The sequence below is a fragment of the Pristis pectinata genome, chromosome 11 (assembly GCF_009764475.1).
Source record: "Pristis pectinata isolate sPriPec2 chromosome 11, sPriPec2.1.pri, whole genome shotgun sequence".
Classification (NCBI taxonomy): Eukaryota; Metazoa; Chordata; class Chondrichthyes; order Rhinopristiformes; family Pristidae; genus Pristis; species Pristis pectinata.
This window is the reverse complement of record NC_067415.1, coordinates 10,016,878-10,033,256: the sequence shown is the minus strand read 5'-3', so window position 1 is coordinate 10,033,256 and position 16,379 is coordinate 10,016,878. Positions and strand designations below refer to the sequence as shown.

The 16,379-nt window shown below is 44.8% G+C and overlaps 1 protein-coding gene across 3 annotated transcripts in view; it reads left to right on the top strand.

The window, feature by feature from the left end:
* The window catches only part of LOC127575917 (arylsulfatase D-like), a 47,606-nt gene that overhangs the window by 5,128 nt on the left and 26,099 nt on the right, over positions 1–16,379 (top strand). For 2 of the 3 annotated variants that reach the window (XM_052026155.1, XM_052026153.1), the window contains exons 2-4: positions 12,268–12,332; positions 12,780–12,929; positions 16,032–16,153. In XM_052026155.1, coding sequence (XP_051882115.1) covers positions 12,310–12,332; positions 12,780–12,929; positions 16,032–16,153 — 295 coding nt within the window. In that variant the 5' untranslated portion in view covers positions 12,268–12,309. Of the gene's footprint in view, positions 1–10,304; positions 10,368–12,267; positions 12,333–12,779; positions 12,930–16,031; positions 16,154–16,379 lie in introns of those variants that run through there. The other variant, XM_052026154.1, reaches the window with a different exon arrangement.

Genomic DNA, 16,379 nt, shown 5'->3' with positions numbered 1-16,379 from the left:
GTCAAACTGCTAAAAATATTTCCTTATGATATGGAAGGAGAGCACTCGGCCCCTTGAGTGTGCTCACTCCATCAAATTGCAGTCTGCTACTTATTTGCTTGTAACCTATTGTCTTTCACATGCCCATGAACTTCACCCTGATTCTCCTACCAGCAACCTATACCAGGGATGATTTACAGTTGGTAATCAACCAACCAACCATTGTGCCCTTAGAATATGGAAGGAAACCATGGTGTGAAACACACACAGGGTCATAGGAAGAACATGTGGGGAGGTTGTACTGTGTCTGAATGCACTGAATGTTGGCATTCCATTTGAGTTATGTTACTACGTCAGTTAACCCAGCTGTGACACTAGCTTCAGACTAACAGGGTTGGCCCTTCAATACTCTGCACAGTATCCTAACAAGCCACAATAGACAGTAGTGGTTCAATCCTGTCCACTACCACCTTCCCAAAGTCTTATATTGAATAGAGAGCACAGAAACAGGCTATTTATTTATTTTTATTCATTCAAGGGATGTGCATAGGGATCACCCACACAACAGTGTAGACATACCCCAGCACACTGTAGGAAGTGATACATCTGCTCCATCATTGGTAATGTACCAACCTTGCCAGTATTGCCTGCATCCTGACTTAGAATTAAAAATAAATCAACACAAGTAAACAAAAGCGGAAACACAAGAAATTCTGCAGATGCTGGAAATCTGGAGCAATACACAAAACGTGCTGGAGGAACTCAGCAGGTCAGGCAGCATCCATGGAGGGAAATAAACAGTTGACATTTCAGGCCGAGACCCTTCATCAGGACTGGAAAAGAAGAGGGCAGAAGCCAGAATAAGAAGGTGGGGGAAGAGCACACGCAGGCAGGGGACAGGTGAGTCCAGGTGATGGGCGAGTCCAGGTGAGAGGGGGAGAAAATGTAGTAAGCTGAGAGGCGATGGGTAGAAGAGGCCAAGGGCTGATGAAGAAGGAATCCGGTAGGAGAGGGCAGTAGGCCATGGAATAAAGGATGGGGGAGGGGAGAAGAGGAGATGGGCAGGTCATCAAGGCGGGGGAAGGGAGCCACAGGAATAAGGGAAGACAAAGGAGTTGGGGGGGGGTGGGGTGAAGAAAAAGGGGTGGGGTTACCAGAAGTTAGAGGAATCGACATTGAGGCCATCAGGTTGGAGACTCCCAAGGCGGAATGTGAGGTGAATTTGCCCTGGAATAAAAATCTGAACTTGTTTAGAAATTTGATTGTTAAACTAGAAGTGATTTGTTCCCTGTCTTCAGGCCTTGAAAAATGGACGTTAGACCAAGAAAGGAAATTTTGATGGGTGTAATGGAAAAAAATTGCACAGACTTTGCATTATATATCACAGGGCCACTGTTGGTTTTTCCTGCTCCTGCTCTTGCAGTCTTGTGCTATAAAAAATATATACATTTTTTTTACAAAGAAGCCAGATGCAGACTCCCTGTGGTGACCAGATGCTGCTCAGTTTTATTCCCTGAAGTCTGCATTCAGTTTGTTGTACCAAACTTCACATTCTGTGCAGCGAATGATAAATTGTCATAGGGACCCAGACAGCACAAAACAGGTCCTACATGATACTGTCCATGCTGACTATAAAGCCCCCATCTTCACCAATCCAGTGATAATCCTACTTAATTCTCAAGAACCCCAGATTCTACCTCTTGCTTATTACCCTAGAGGCAATTTACAGTGGCCAATTAGCCTACCAACAAGCACAACTTTGGAATGTGGAAGGAAGTTGGAACACCAAAGGAAACCCGCAGGGTCTCAGTGAGAATGTGTAAACTCCACATACGGACGGCACCGGAGGTCAGGATTGAACCCAGTCCACGGGAGTAGTGCGGGAGTAACTTAGCTGTGCCTTCCAAGTGGAACTGTATTGGAAGTAGACTGTGACCTTACAAGCATGTCACTTTCCTTGGAATGTGAGATTGAGGGGTGACCTTATGGAGGTATATAAAATCGCGAGGGGCATAGACAGGGTGAATGCACATAGTCTTTTTCTCAGAGAAGGGGAACTGAAAACTAGAGGGCAAAGGTTTGTGAGGGGAAAGGTTCAAAAGGGACCTGAGGGGTAACTTCTTCATGCAGAGGGTGGTGCATATGTGGAATGAGCTGCCAGAGGAAGCGTTTGAGACAGGTACAGTAACAACATGTAAAGGACATTTGGATAGGAGGGGGTTAGAGGGATATGGGCCAAATGCAGGCAAATGGGACTAGCTTGGTTGGCATGGACGAGTTGGGCTGAAGGACCTGTTGCTCTATGATTCTTTTAAAAGAGCAAAAATACAAACCGCTGGAGGAACTCAGCAGGCCAGGCAGCCTCTGTGCGGGGAAGTGGGCAATCAACATTCATCTGGACTGGTTGAAGACTGGGAGAGCATCAGAAATCACAGCAGGGAAGCAGTGAGAGAGGGTCTCACAGAACTCCCATCAAAGAGAGGAAGGAAACTTCTTCCAAGTGGGCATACCTTGAAGAGACTTCACAGTGGAGCAGTAAAATGGAGACAACAAAAGACTGCAAATATTGGAATCTGGAGATTTTCCAACAACTGCATTTTCTTATGTCTCCATTTCAAAAGGGCAGTTACTGGTGGAAATAGTCTGTGAGCTATATTGGATAGTGTTGAAAAACATGTGCTGGATTCTGATGAACCCTGCTGGAAGACTTCTCCCTCAGAGCAGTGACACTGGAACTGTTTCAGGATGACAATCAATGGAAAAACTGTTAGTTTTTCAGTACCATCCACCTATCTTTTGCTTTCCAGGAGTCCTTTGATTCTGATACTTGCCGCTTTTGTCATTGGGAGAAGTAGTTTCTTTTTAACGTGTAGCATACTGCTGTAGAACATAGAACAGTACAGCTCAGGAACAGGCCCTTCAGCCCATGATGTCTGCACCGAACTCACTGCCAAATTAACCCAAATCTCTTCTGCCTGCACATGGTTCATATACCTCTGTTCACTGCATATTCATGTGTGATAGCTTCTTAAATGCCACTATTGTATCTGCTTCCACCACCACCCCTGGCAGCCTGTTCCAAGCACTCCTTGTGTTTAAAAACTTGCCCCACACATCCCCTTAAATTTTCACCCTGTCACGGTAGTGCAGCGGTCAGCGTAACACTATTACAGCGCCAGTGACCCAGGTTCAATTCCGGCCACTGCCTGTAAGGAGTTTGTACGTTCTCCCCGTGTCTGCATGGGTTTCCTCCGGGTGCTCTGGTTTCCTCCCACATTCCAAAGACGTATGGGTTAGAAAGTTGTGGGCATGCTGTGTTGGCACCGGAATCATGGCGACACTTGCGGGCTGCCCCCAGAACACTCTACGCAAAAGCTGCATTTCACTGTGTGTTTCGATGTACATGTGACTAATAAAGAATCTTACCTTAAATTCATGTCCTCAAATATTTGACATTGCTACCCTGGTAAAAAGGTTTTATGTACCTTATGTCTCTAATAACTTCATAAACTTATCAGGTCTATCCCCTCAGCCTCTGACACTCCAGAGAAAACAACACAAGTTTCTCCAACCTCTTCTTATAGCCCATACCCTATAATCCAGGCAGCATCTTGGTAAACCTCTTCTGCATCCTTTCCAAAGCATCCACATCCATCCTGTAATGGGATGACCAGAATTGCAGACAATACTCGAAGTGCAAGTTTTATATAGCTACAATGTGACTTCATTCAGAATAAAGGGACATCCCTTTAGAACTGAGATGAGGAGGAATTTCTTCAGCCAAAGGGTGATGAATCTGTGGAAATCAGTGCCACAGATGGCTGTGGAGGCCAAGTCATTGGGTGTATTTAAAGCAGAGAGTGATGGGTTCTTGATTGGTAAGAGGGTTGAGGGTTATGGTGAGAAGGCAGGAGAATGGGGATGAGAAAAAATTAATGAGTGATTGAATGGCAGAGCAGATTCAATGGGCCGAATGGCTTAATTCTGCCCCAAATCTTATAATCTTATGGTCATTACTCTTACACTGTTATGTTGTACGTGAAGTGTCTGGCAAGAAAATGGAAACATTCAATATAAAAAAATGAATAAACCCCTGAATGGGTAAAAAAAACATTGCAACAGGTAACTTGATCAGTTGTCAATTGGTGTAGTGCGGTAAACAAGTCAGCATGAATACAGTGATTCTGAGGTGTTCAATTCCAAGAATTTTATTTGGAAAGCTCTAAAGGAATGCAGGAACTTCTCCATACATTTTCCTTTGTTGGTAAAACAAAAAAAAGAACATGGTTTTAGTACTTACCTCACTTGGCCAGGATATTACACTGCAACTAATAAGTTAATCCTGAATAACAAGCTGCTATGCTCTTGTAGGCAGAGCAAGGTTTAATAAGCAGCAGGTAACATAGTTAATCAGTTAAGGAGTTTTTGGTGAAGATGTCTTGGGAAGAATGTTAGTCAAAAGAATCGCAAATCCTGGCTCTTTTTCACCATTATCTTTATCTTTTCTAAATTACTATTACATCTTATTCATTTCCAGAGCATTATTTGTTAATTAGACTTCCAAACTATGATGTGTGACTCAATAACTTGTTCATTGTGCCAGTCTCAAGCCCTGTGCTTGGGTGACTGACGTGTTCTCTTGCAACAGGATATACTGCCCCAGGACAAATATAAAAAGGTGTCCTTTCACCTGACAATATAGTTCACTGTTTTGGCAACATGGAATATCCATAGAATTATATAGTCATAGAGTCCACAGCAACCATCACTTTTACACTTAAGCTAATTAATCCAATTATTTTTTCTCGCCACTTTCTCTTTGAGATGAGTTGGTGCATTGTTTTGGTGATGCATCGTTGCTATTCCCTGGATAATCACTGGAAGAAATTATGTGCACTTCTTCCAGTTGTCACGAACCAGCAACAAAAGAAACACACTGAGCATGATTCAGTGTTAAAAACTATTTTATTAATTACTACTTATGATAATACGTAAAATAAAAGTAAAAATGTTAGTATGTTAGAATTCAAAAATGTTAAACCTTGAACGTTAACCCCAAAACTAAACTCTTCGTGTGTGTGTGTGGCAAAGTCCAAAACTCCCAGTTCTGGAATGGTTCTTAAAGTTCAGTTCTGCAAGCCATAAGGTGAAACATGAGCAAGGGCTTCTTCAACAACCACCGTTGTCAGAAGATAAGACGTAGATGTAGAGAACATAGGGAGAGTAAATACGAAATCCAAATGTTCCACGATGGAACCCCAAACGACGCTTCAGTGTTTACTCGGTAGTGACTTCCTCACCCCGAAAAGCATCCGAATCGTGGTCGTCCACACACAAATACCTGTTTCCTTCTACAGGTCAGCAACAAAGTGAACTCCACCGGATTACTTCCAACTTCCATACATGGATTTCAGTGGCAAACACAGTTATTGTTTCTCATCCATCGATAGAGAAAACAAGCAGGCTGGTGTCTCTCTCCCTTCTCTCTCTCTCTCTCCTTCTTCTTCTTACTTCTTCAACAACGTCATTACGTCCTTTATCTTCTATTGACGTAAGCACGCCCCACACACACATACACACACACTCTCTATCTTAAAGGGACTTTCACTGAGTCCATAACAATCCTGTTAGTTTTACATGATATTTACTGGTTAGACTTCCAGATTAAGATCTAAAGTTCAACAGCTTGTTTATTCTTCAGTTTCGCACCCTGTGCAAGATGAATGAGGCAGTTGCCTCTTTAGACAGTATATAGTGCTCCAGTTCAATAAGAACAAGTTCAAAATAGTATATATATTATATTTCTCTAATGATGAAGTTCTCTGTTTATTCTTAGATTATAGAGCCATAGAGTCACACAGCATGGACACAGGCCCTTTGGCCCAACTAGTTCATGCCGACCTAGATTCCCATCCAAGTTAGTCCTATTTGCCCGTGTTTGACACATATCCCTCAAAGCCTTTCCTATCCATTTACCTGTCCAAGTACCTTTTAAATGTTGTTAATGTAGTTAATGTACCTGCCTCAACCACTTCCTCTGGCAGCTCATTCCATATACTGACCACTCTCTGAGTGAAAAATTTGCCCCTTGAGTTCCTATTAAATCTCTCCCCTCTGGAGAATGAGGGGTGATCTTACAGAGGTGTATAAAATTATGAGGGGCATAGATAGGGTGAATGTGCACAGTCCACGGCAGTTGGGCAAGCATGGTAGTGTAGCAGTTAGCATAACGCTATTACAGCGCCAGCGACCCGGGTTCAATTCCGGCTACTGTCTGTAAGGAGTTTGTACGTTCTCCCATGTCTGTGTGGGTTTCCTCCGGGTGCTCTGGTTTCCTCGCACGTTCTGAAGGCGTACAGGTTAGGAAGTTGTGGGCATGCTATGTTGGCGCCGGAAGTGTGGCGACACTTGTGGGCTGCCCCCAGAACACTCTACGCAAAAGATGCATTTCACTGTGTGTTTTGATGTACATGTGACTAATAAAGATGTCTTTTTCCCATGGTTGGGGAATCAAAACTAGAGATCATAGGTTTAAGGTGATGTAGCAATTACTTTGCACAGTTTTGCAAGAAATGTGAACTTTGCTACTCATACTTCTACCATGACTGGAGTTGACACTTTGAGAAGTGGGGCTGCTTTGGGAAAAATAAACCTTTGAGTGACAGGAGTGAGCTGGTGGGGTTTTAACAGGAGTTGGCATCAGGTGGGTTCATTGGCAGATGGGTCATCATTTCATTGGAGTTGGACATCTGGGCAGTGATCATTGTTGGCAGTGATACCACCAGTAGTAATGGCAGGCACGGTAGCAAATGGCAGGCACGGTAGCATAGTGGTTAGCATAATGCTTTACAGCGCCAGTGACCCGGGTTCAAATCCAGCCACTGTCTGTAAGGAGTTTGTACGTTCTCCCCGTGTGTCTGCGTGGGTTTCCTCCGGGTGCTCCGGTTTCCTCCCACATTTCAAAAACGTACAGATTAGGAAGTTATGGGCATGCTACGTTGGCGCTGGAAGCGTGGTGACACTTGCAGGCTGCCCCCCAAAATCACTACACAAAAGATGTATTTCACTGTGTGTTTCGATGTACATGTGACTAATAAAGATCTTATATTATCTTGAGAGGGAAGATGGATTTACCATTGAGGGAAGACATTGGGACCATCCATGAGGACATTCCAAGTCCTTTGTTTGTTGATGGACTGTCTAACCATGACTTAGATAGATGCCATTGACTTCTGGCGCACAGTGAGCCTTGCATTTGAGGCCTGTGCCATTCTGAAGTAGGTAGTTGTTATAAAACATTGCAGGAGCAATTTTAAATGTGTTGCATGCCAATCAATGTTATTGCTGTGGGCTCAGCAGCCTCTGTGCATAAGCTCGTCACATACCAGAAGAGCATGCTCTAAATGAGCTAAATGCGTGATGCATGGACAGAATTGTTAATCACTTTCAGTGATAGATTTTATCCAAAAAGAGTGAGTCAGGGTCCCAATCTTCCTAATTCACTGCATTTACTGTTGTAGTGGTACAGTGGGATGGTATAATGGCTCAGCTAATAGAGCTGCTACCAAATGTCTCATCATATGAGACATAAATACATTGTGGGACCTGACAGAATTTAAAGCCCATCTGTTCCAACAGTACCGCATTCAGGCATGGAAGTGTCAGGTCTGATAAGGCAGAGGTGTCTATAACCAGAGAGCAAAGAGTAAGAGGTTTAGAGGGGCTGTAACGAAAATATTTTTCACCCAGAGGGTTGTTGGAATTTGGAAAGCACTGCCTGAGCATGTGGTGGAGGCAGAAACTCTCATAACATTTAACAAGTATCTAAACAAGCACTTGAGTTGCCCAGGCATAGAAGGCTATGGACCAAGTGCTGGTAAATAGGATTGGTTTGGGTGGGCACTTGCTGGTCGGCATGGAGGGGTGGGCCTGTTTCTCTGCTGTATGGCTCTATGAGCCTATGACCAAGGTTCCGAAGTGGAGCATCTGAGTTTTCTTCATATTTGGACACAGTTTTGGCAATGTTGCAATTATTGCCCATCCTTAGTTGCGCTGAGAGTGAGGCAAGGTCCTGATCTTCCTAATTCACAGCATTTGCTGTCGTAGTAGGTGTTCCCACAGTGGGATGGCACAGTGGCTCAGCTAGCAGAGCTGCTGCCACAAGATCAGCCCCCGGGTTCAATCCTAACCTCTGGTGTGGTCTGTGTGGAGTTTGCACATTCTCCCCGTGACTAGAATGGGTTTCCTCCCACATCCCAAAGATGTGCGGGTTGTGGGTTAACTGGCCACCGTAAATTGTCCCGAATGTATGGGGGAGTGGTAGAAAGGATTTGGAATGTGGGGGGAATAGAACGGGATGGGTCAAAGGCTGGTTGATGGTCAGCATGGGCTCAGTGGGCAAAGGGCCTGTCTGTGTGCTGGACAACTCTATAGACCTCAACTCTTGAACACTTTTCCCATTCCTCTCTATTTTTCACTCCTCCTTTAAGGCATTCCTTAAAATTACATCAAATTTACTGCACAGAAACAGGGCATTCAGCCCATATAATCTGTGCAGTATGCACGCTCCACATGGATCACCTCCTATTTTGTTTCATCTCATCCACAAATCCTTTTATTTTCTCCTTCACACTCTTCCCCCTGAAACGCCACTGTGCTGCCTAGCTGTAGCACATGGTCACGAATTTCACTTTTTCACTCGTCTGAGTAATGTAGCTTAATCCTGAGTTTCTCAATAACTCCAAGGTATGACACTGGTGATGCTGAATTGCAAATGAAATATCATTAACCTGAAATTTTTAACTCTGCTTCTGTCCCCACGGATCCTGCCTGATCTGCTGAGTATTTCCATAATTATAGAACATAGAACATTACAGCACAGTACAGGCCCTTCAGCCCATGATGTTGCGCCGACATTTTATCCTGCTCCAATATCTATCCAACCCTTCCCTCCCACATAGCCCTCAATTCTTCTATCATTCATGTGGCGATCTAAGAGTCCCTTAAATGTCCCTCATGTATCTGCCCCCACGACCTCTTCCAGCAATGCATCCCGTGCACCCACCACTCTGTGTAAAAAAAGAAACCTCTGGCATCCCCCTTATATCCTCCTCCAATCACCTTAAAATTATGGCCCCTTGTGTTAGCCATTTTCGCCCTGGAGAAAAAGTCTCTGATTGTCCACTCGATCTATACCTCTTTTATCATCTTGTACACCTCTATCAGGTCACCTTTCATCCTCCTTCTCTCCAAAGCGAAAAGCCCTAACTCACTCAACCTATCCTCATAAGACATGCTCTCCAATCCAGGCAGCATCCTGGTAAATCTCCTTTGCACCCTTTCTAAAGCTTCCACATCCTTCCTATAATGAGGCAGTAAGTTAACTCTTTGCTGAATTCCTTACCGAATTTATCAGTGACTTTCTCAAATCAAACCTTATTCAAAGTCTCTACTTTGGACTTACAGAGTTATAGGGTCAGATACTACGGAAACAAGGCCTTTGGTTCACCAAGTCCACACCGACCACCAAGGACCTATTTTACACTAACTCCACGTTATTCTCCCCACATTCCCATCAAATTCCCACTCACTCAGAGATTAGGAGCAGTTTACAGTAGCCGATTAACATACCAACCCGTGTGTTTTTGGGATGTGGGAGGAAACCAGAACTCCTGGAGGAAACCTACACGATCACAAGAGAACAGGCAAATTCTCCACAGGCAGCACTTGATGGCAGGATTGAAACTGGGTTCCTGGTGCTGGGAAGCAGCACTCTACTAGCTACACCACTGTGCCACCCATTTTCTTTGATTCAAGGAGCAGAGTGAATCATAGAGCATAGAACAAGACAGCACAGGTACAGGCCCTTCGGCCCATGATGTCTGTGCTGAGCATGATGCCAAATTAAATTAATCCCTGCTGTCTGCACGATCCATATCCCTCCAATTGTGTGTCTATTTAAAAGCATCTTGAAGGCCACTATTGTATCTGCTTCCTAGCAGTGTGTTCCAGGGTCCCACCACTTTCCGTGTAAAAAAAACTTGCCTGGCACATCCCCTTTCATAGACATCTACAGCATGGAAGGAGACTACTCAGCCAGCCGATAAAGTGTCATCCTGTAGCGGCTAGCTACACACCACGAAATGAAGACAAAGAGTCGCTGGTTTCGAAATCAGAGGTCGAATGCCGACCCGGGGCGCGGTGTGCCTTTAATATCCAAAAACTTCCCACGCTACAGTTCCCGTGCTGATGTCACGTGCGGGTCACCTGACCTTCCTGCATGCGGGCTTTCCCAGCCCAATGCTGGGGAAGAAGGAGGGCCCCGCGTCATCTTGGATCGGGGCCTCTGACGACGTCGCGATGTCGGGAGCCGGTTCGATGCCGGTGCGGTGAGTCGCTACAATCCAACATAATCTTAGCTCCCAGTTATTGGTCTGTAGACTCCAGCACATCAAACACCCAAACAAGTACTTTTTAAATAAGAGTAGTGTTCTCAAGAGAGCTGGCAAAATGCCAGACCGATAAGCAATGAACAACTTGTTGAAAATGCACGAATAAACCATTGTACGAATGCCTGATTTCATGTCCTTTAATGTCTTGCTCAACTTTCACAAGGCTTCTATGAAGAACAAAGCATTGTTTGTAGAACAATGCCTTTTCTCAGTGGTAACCTTGTGAAAGTGTTGGTGGAATGTTTTGTTTGCTGCCTCGTCAGTCCATGGATTAGTTTGTGTCTGTCTGCTACTTCCTGTCTTTTCTATGCCTTAAAGCTACTGCTCGGATCCCTCAATGATCCAGGCCAACTGATCTATCAGGACAGCAGTGCAGAGAGAGATCCCACTGTGATCACAACATTCCTGCTTCTTCGTTATTGATTGTGGATTATTGATCCAGCAGGTGCCTCTGTTAGACTTCAGAAAACAAAGCAAAATTGCATGCACAGAACTCATGCTGTGTGTATATTAAATACTATACCCTGGCCTGATTTCAATTACAGTTGAGTGTTCTTATAGCTGCTTAGCAATTAACTACCATGCATGGCACGGTAGTGTAGCAGTTAGTGTAGTGCTATTGCAGCAGCAGCGACCAGGGTTCAATTCCGGCCACTGCCTGTTTGTACGTTCTCCTTGTGTCTGCGTGGGTTTCCTTTGGGTGCTCGGGTTTCCTCCAACATTCCAAAGACGTACGGGTTAGGAAGTTGTGGGCGTGCTATGTTGGTGCCGGAAGCGTGGCGACACTTGCGGGCTGCCCCCAGAACACTCTATGCTAAAAAGATGTATTTCACTGTGTGTTTTAATGTACATGTGACTAATAAAGGTATCTCAAAGGCATAACTTTAAGTTGATTGGTGGAAGGATTGGAGGGGTAATGAGGAAAAAAAACATTTCGCTCAATGAGTGGTGGGTGTCTGGAACACACTAAACATAGAACATAGAAAACTACAGCACAGTACAGGCCCTTCGGCCCACAATGTTGTGCTGATATTTTATCCTGCTCTGATATCTAACCCTTCCCTTCCATTTCTCTATCATTCATGTGACTATCCAAGAGTCTCTTAAATGTCCCTAATGTATCTGCCTAAAGGGCTGTTATCTTCAGCAACAAATAATCTGCTGGACGAACTCAGTAGGTTGAGCAGCATCTGTGGGAGGAAAGGAATTTTTTATTTTTTTATGCAAAAATAAACCTTATTCATAATAAAAGACAAACTATATGCTATTATAAAACAGTGCAAGCCTTTACATTCTTGTACAGATCATTGTCAACGTTTTGGGTCGAAACCCTGCATTAAGAGTGAGAGTGGAGAGGGGAGATGGCCAGTGTAAAGTGGAAAGGGGGAGGGGTGAGAGAGGAGTCCGAGATGATTGGTAGACTGAGGAGGGGTGTAGGATGATGGGCAGGTTGCACCAGTTAGGGGAGGGGAGCAGGGACGGTGTTGGCAGGTGAATGATAGACAGAGGTAGACAAAGAGAGAGAAGAATAAATGAGAGGCTCTTGTGTCTCCACTACCTTCAGGCCTAAGAGGAAGTGGGATTAACCTAACATCCATTTTTTGGCCATTACAAGCATGTTTTGTTTCTGTGCTTTAAATATCTATGAATCAAGCTCTCTTACACAAAGTTGACTATCCTCTGTATCTTGTGTTATGAACTGAAATAGTATTTCCAGTTATTAACTTTTTGTTGTTCCTAGTTACTCCTGACTCTGCTCTTATCTGTCTGATTGTATTTTCACCTGTTTCAAAGGACATTGAATGATCAAAATTAAAATTGTCCTTTTTTACTTCAGAAAGCTTGAACGAGACAACTTTCCTCCAGGAGGGACAAAACTATGGAGTTATGTATAAAACTTAAGTAAGTTTGACAAAGCTTGATTGGATTTTGTATGGTAAATGATGGTTTGAAGAATGCTGTGTATGCAATATTTCTAAGTCTGGAATTTATTTAGTGCTCTTGATTAAAACAGTGACTGCCAAAAGTAGCTTATAAACATGTTTAAAATGTCCAGCATAAATGGGACATGTTGTAGGACCTCAAGCTGTGAGGCTTTTAAGTGGACTGTGAGTATTGACAGCACTGCACAGAAATGCATTTAATCCCACATGCATCGCCAACAGGACGGGTTACCTGCAAGGAGCATGCAGTCTGAAAATTCATCCCGATGTAATTTATCAGTAATCATTTCAACTTCTTGTGACAAAGCCATTGTATTTTAAGATGGATCATTAGATATACTTTTAAAACAGATATATTTGCAGTGAAATGTATTACTGTTTGAAACACTCTCTCCTCTATGTGCAGGAACATTGTGGCCATTATTCTGTGCTGCATTTCTACACTAATGATCTGTATAACATGCTCAGGGATCGACCATCAGCCTAACATTATACTCATAATGGCAGATGACCTCGGCATTGGGGATGTTGGCTGCTATGGAAATAATACCATAAGGTAATGATCTTGGATCTCTGTCCCTTTGCCTGTCTGGCAGATTGTAGGGCTGGAGATGGCTGAAGCATAGGGAGTAGTAGAGCCTCAGTTTGTGTGGTTAATCGTTGTGACAATTGTGATATAACTGTCTAATTAATGTCTTAGAAACACAGTTATCACAGCCTTAGCAGCAGAAGTATAATGCCCTTTTTCCTATAATGATGTCTTTTCTTGTCATCCAGTGTTTGCCTAGTCTGGTGACATCCTGCTTATCCATTGTCTTGATAAGATAAGATTTCTTTATTAATCACATGTACATCAAAGCACACAGTGAAATGCATCTTTTGCGTAGAGTGTTCTGGGAGCAGCCCGCAAGTGTCGCCACGCTTCCGGCACCAACATAGCACGCCCACAACTTCCTAACCCGTATGTCTTTGGAATGTGGGAGGAAACCGGAGCACCCGGAGGAAACCCACGCAGACACACGGGGAGAACGTACAAACTCCTTACAGGCAGTGACCAGAATTGAACCCGGGTTGCTGGCGCTGTAAAGCGTTATGCTAACTGCTACACTACTGTGCCTGCCCTGCAAAGTCCTGATGCACCCTATCGTCAATGCTATCAGTTCTGTTCAGAATCACCTAACTCAAGCCAATTCACTGCAACAGTCCATAGAATCATTCAGCACGGAAGCTGGTCATTCAGACCACAAGTCTGTTCCGACTGTCAAGCACCCATTTACACTATTCCTACACCAATGTCACTTCATTCTCTCCACCTTTTTGGATCAGAAGTTATATTCAGTTAGGCCTTTCAGAGCTGTTGCTTCTGAATAAGGGACTTAATTCTCACCAAGGACATCTACGTGAAATGGAGTATATTGAGAACGTCCTTCCCATCAGCTTCACCCAGATTCTACCACTCACCTACAATTTAGGGACAAGTTGGCAGTCAGCTCCAGCAAACCTGCCCGCAAGGACATTGGTCCCTCTCGAGTTCAGGTGTAACCCGTCCCTCTCGTACAGGTTATACCTTTCCCAGAAGAGATGCCAGTGACCCTCTGCACCAACTCTTCAGCCACACATTCACCTGCCATATCTTCCTGTTCTTACCCTCACTGGCGCATGGCACAGGCAGCAATCCAGGGGTTACCACCCTTAAGGTCCTGCTATTCAGCTTCCTTCCTAACTCCCTATATTTCCTCTTCAGGACCTCATCCCTTTTCCTATCTATGTCATTGGTACCAATGTGTACCACGACTTCGGGCTGCTCTCCCTCCCCCTTAAGAATACTGTGGACTCGATCCAAGACGTCTCTGACCCTGACACCTGGGAGGCAACATACCATCCGGGAGTCTTGTTCTCGTACACAGAATCTCCTGTCTGTTCCCCTAACCAATGAGCCCCCTATCACTACCGCAGCCCTCTTCTCCCCCCTTCCCTTCTGTGCCACAGAGTCAGTGCCAGAGACCTGGCCATTGTGGTTTTCCCCGGTATGTCATCCCCCCTAACAGTATCCAAAATGATATACTTGTTATTGAGGGGAACAGCCACGGGGTACTGTCGGCTGAACCTAACACCGACCTACCCTGGCGGCAGGGAGGCCACATGCAAAGGCGGCGTAGTTTTGCCACGGCCACGGGCCACTGACTGCCTATTCCCTCCCCCCCACCCCCGACGGACACACAGCTACCTTGCATCCTGCAACCTAGGTGTAACTGCCTCCCAGTAACTCCTGTCTATCATCTTCTCAGTTTCCCGGATGATCCGGAGTTCATCCAGCTCCTGCTCCAGTTCCTGGAGGGTCTGTAAGAAGCTGCAGCCAGATGCACTTCTTGCAGGTGTAGTCATCAGGGACACTGGAGGTCTCCCTGATTTCCAACAACCTGCAAGAGGAGCAAACTACTGCCCTGCCTGCCATTCCCAGTGCTCTGAACCGTGCAATAAGAAAAACAGAGACCTTACCTGAGCCTCACCTTAGCTTCCGCTCACTTACTCTACCTCTTCACGCCGAAGCCTCTTGAGCCAAAGCCTTACTCGGTAGTGTAGTGGTTAGTGTGATGCTATTACAGCGCCAGCAACCTGGGTTCAATTCCGGCCACTGTCTGTAAGGAGTTTGTACGTTCTCCCCGTGTCTGCGTGGGTTTCCTCCGGGTGCTCCAGTTTCCTCCCACATTCCAAAGACGTACGGGTTAGGAAGTTATGGGCGTGCTATGTTGGTGCCGGAAGTGTGGCGACACTTGCAGGCTGCCCCCAGAACACTCTATGCAAAAGATGTATTTCACTGTGTGTTTCGATGTACATGTGACTAATAAAGATGTCTTATTGTATCACTCTTACACTGAGCCACACACACAATGGCTGCTCCACAATGGCCGCCCGCTTGAGCTTACCTTCTTTTTATTGGCTGCTGCTGCCTAATTAACCCGAGACTTGCTCTCCAAACTGCTTCCCACTCTCGCTCCTGTGCAATGAAACTGTAAAATGAAATTTTCTTGTTTCTGTTTCAGACTACCAGCAGTTTATATTTTGCTTTCTGACTCATGCAGCAAGGAAGACTCTTCCTCCAAATACACCAGTACAGGGATCATTTCCGTAACCAAAGGGAGGCATTTGTCATTCACAAGTCCGGGGCCACATAAGTCATTTTAGTTACTCACCTGAGGGAGTCATCAACTCTTTCACTTCACACCTCCAGCAACTGAAGTTCAATCCTGACCCCTGGTGCAACCTGGTTGGAATTTCTTCCTGTGACCGCATGGGTTTCCCCTGGGTGCTCTGGTTTCCTCCCACATCCCAAAGACATGCTGGTGGGTAGGTTAATTGGCCGCTGTAAATTGCCGCTAGTTTGTGGGTGAACGGTAGAAATTGGGGAGAGTTTGTCTTCAGGCAGTTGGAAACCCAATTGACGACCAGCAAGTTCCACGTTCCAAAGTAAGTTCAGTTATTGTGTTCTTAACTTTCATCTGGATCTTTCTATGGATAGAGAGAAAGCATTGAGTAGAATTAGCTGGAACTCCTAGAGGAAAACTTAAGGTTCATGACATTGCACAATTGATGAGAGCCATGCCAACAGTGAGATTGTGTGCCTCCATCTCAATAACTATTGTTTTCATTCCAATAGAACTCCCAATATTGATCGCCTGGCTGAGGAAGGGGTGATGCTGACCCATCATATAGCTGCAGCTCCCCTATGCACACCCAGCAGGGCTGCCTTTATGACAGGCAGATACCCTATCCGGATGGGTAAGAGAACGCGCACAGGAATATTACTGCTTTAGCCCCTGTTGTTCGTGTGAATCTTGTTAATTAGTTGAAGAGCATCTCTTGAACCCAAATCTGTCTGATTAATTGATATTAAAACAGATAATGGCCGCTTCAGTGTGAGTGGGTCTTTCCTTTAACCAAAGTAATACATGGAAGTACATCAAATTTTACAGCACAGAGTTAGGCCATTTGGCCCAAGCGTTAC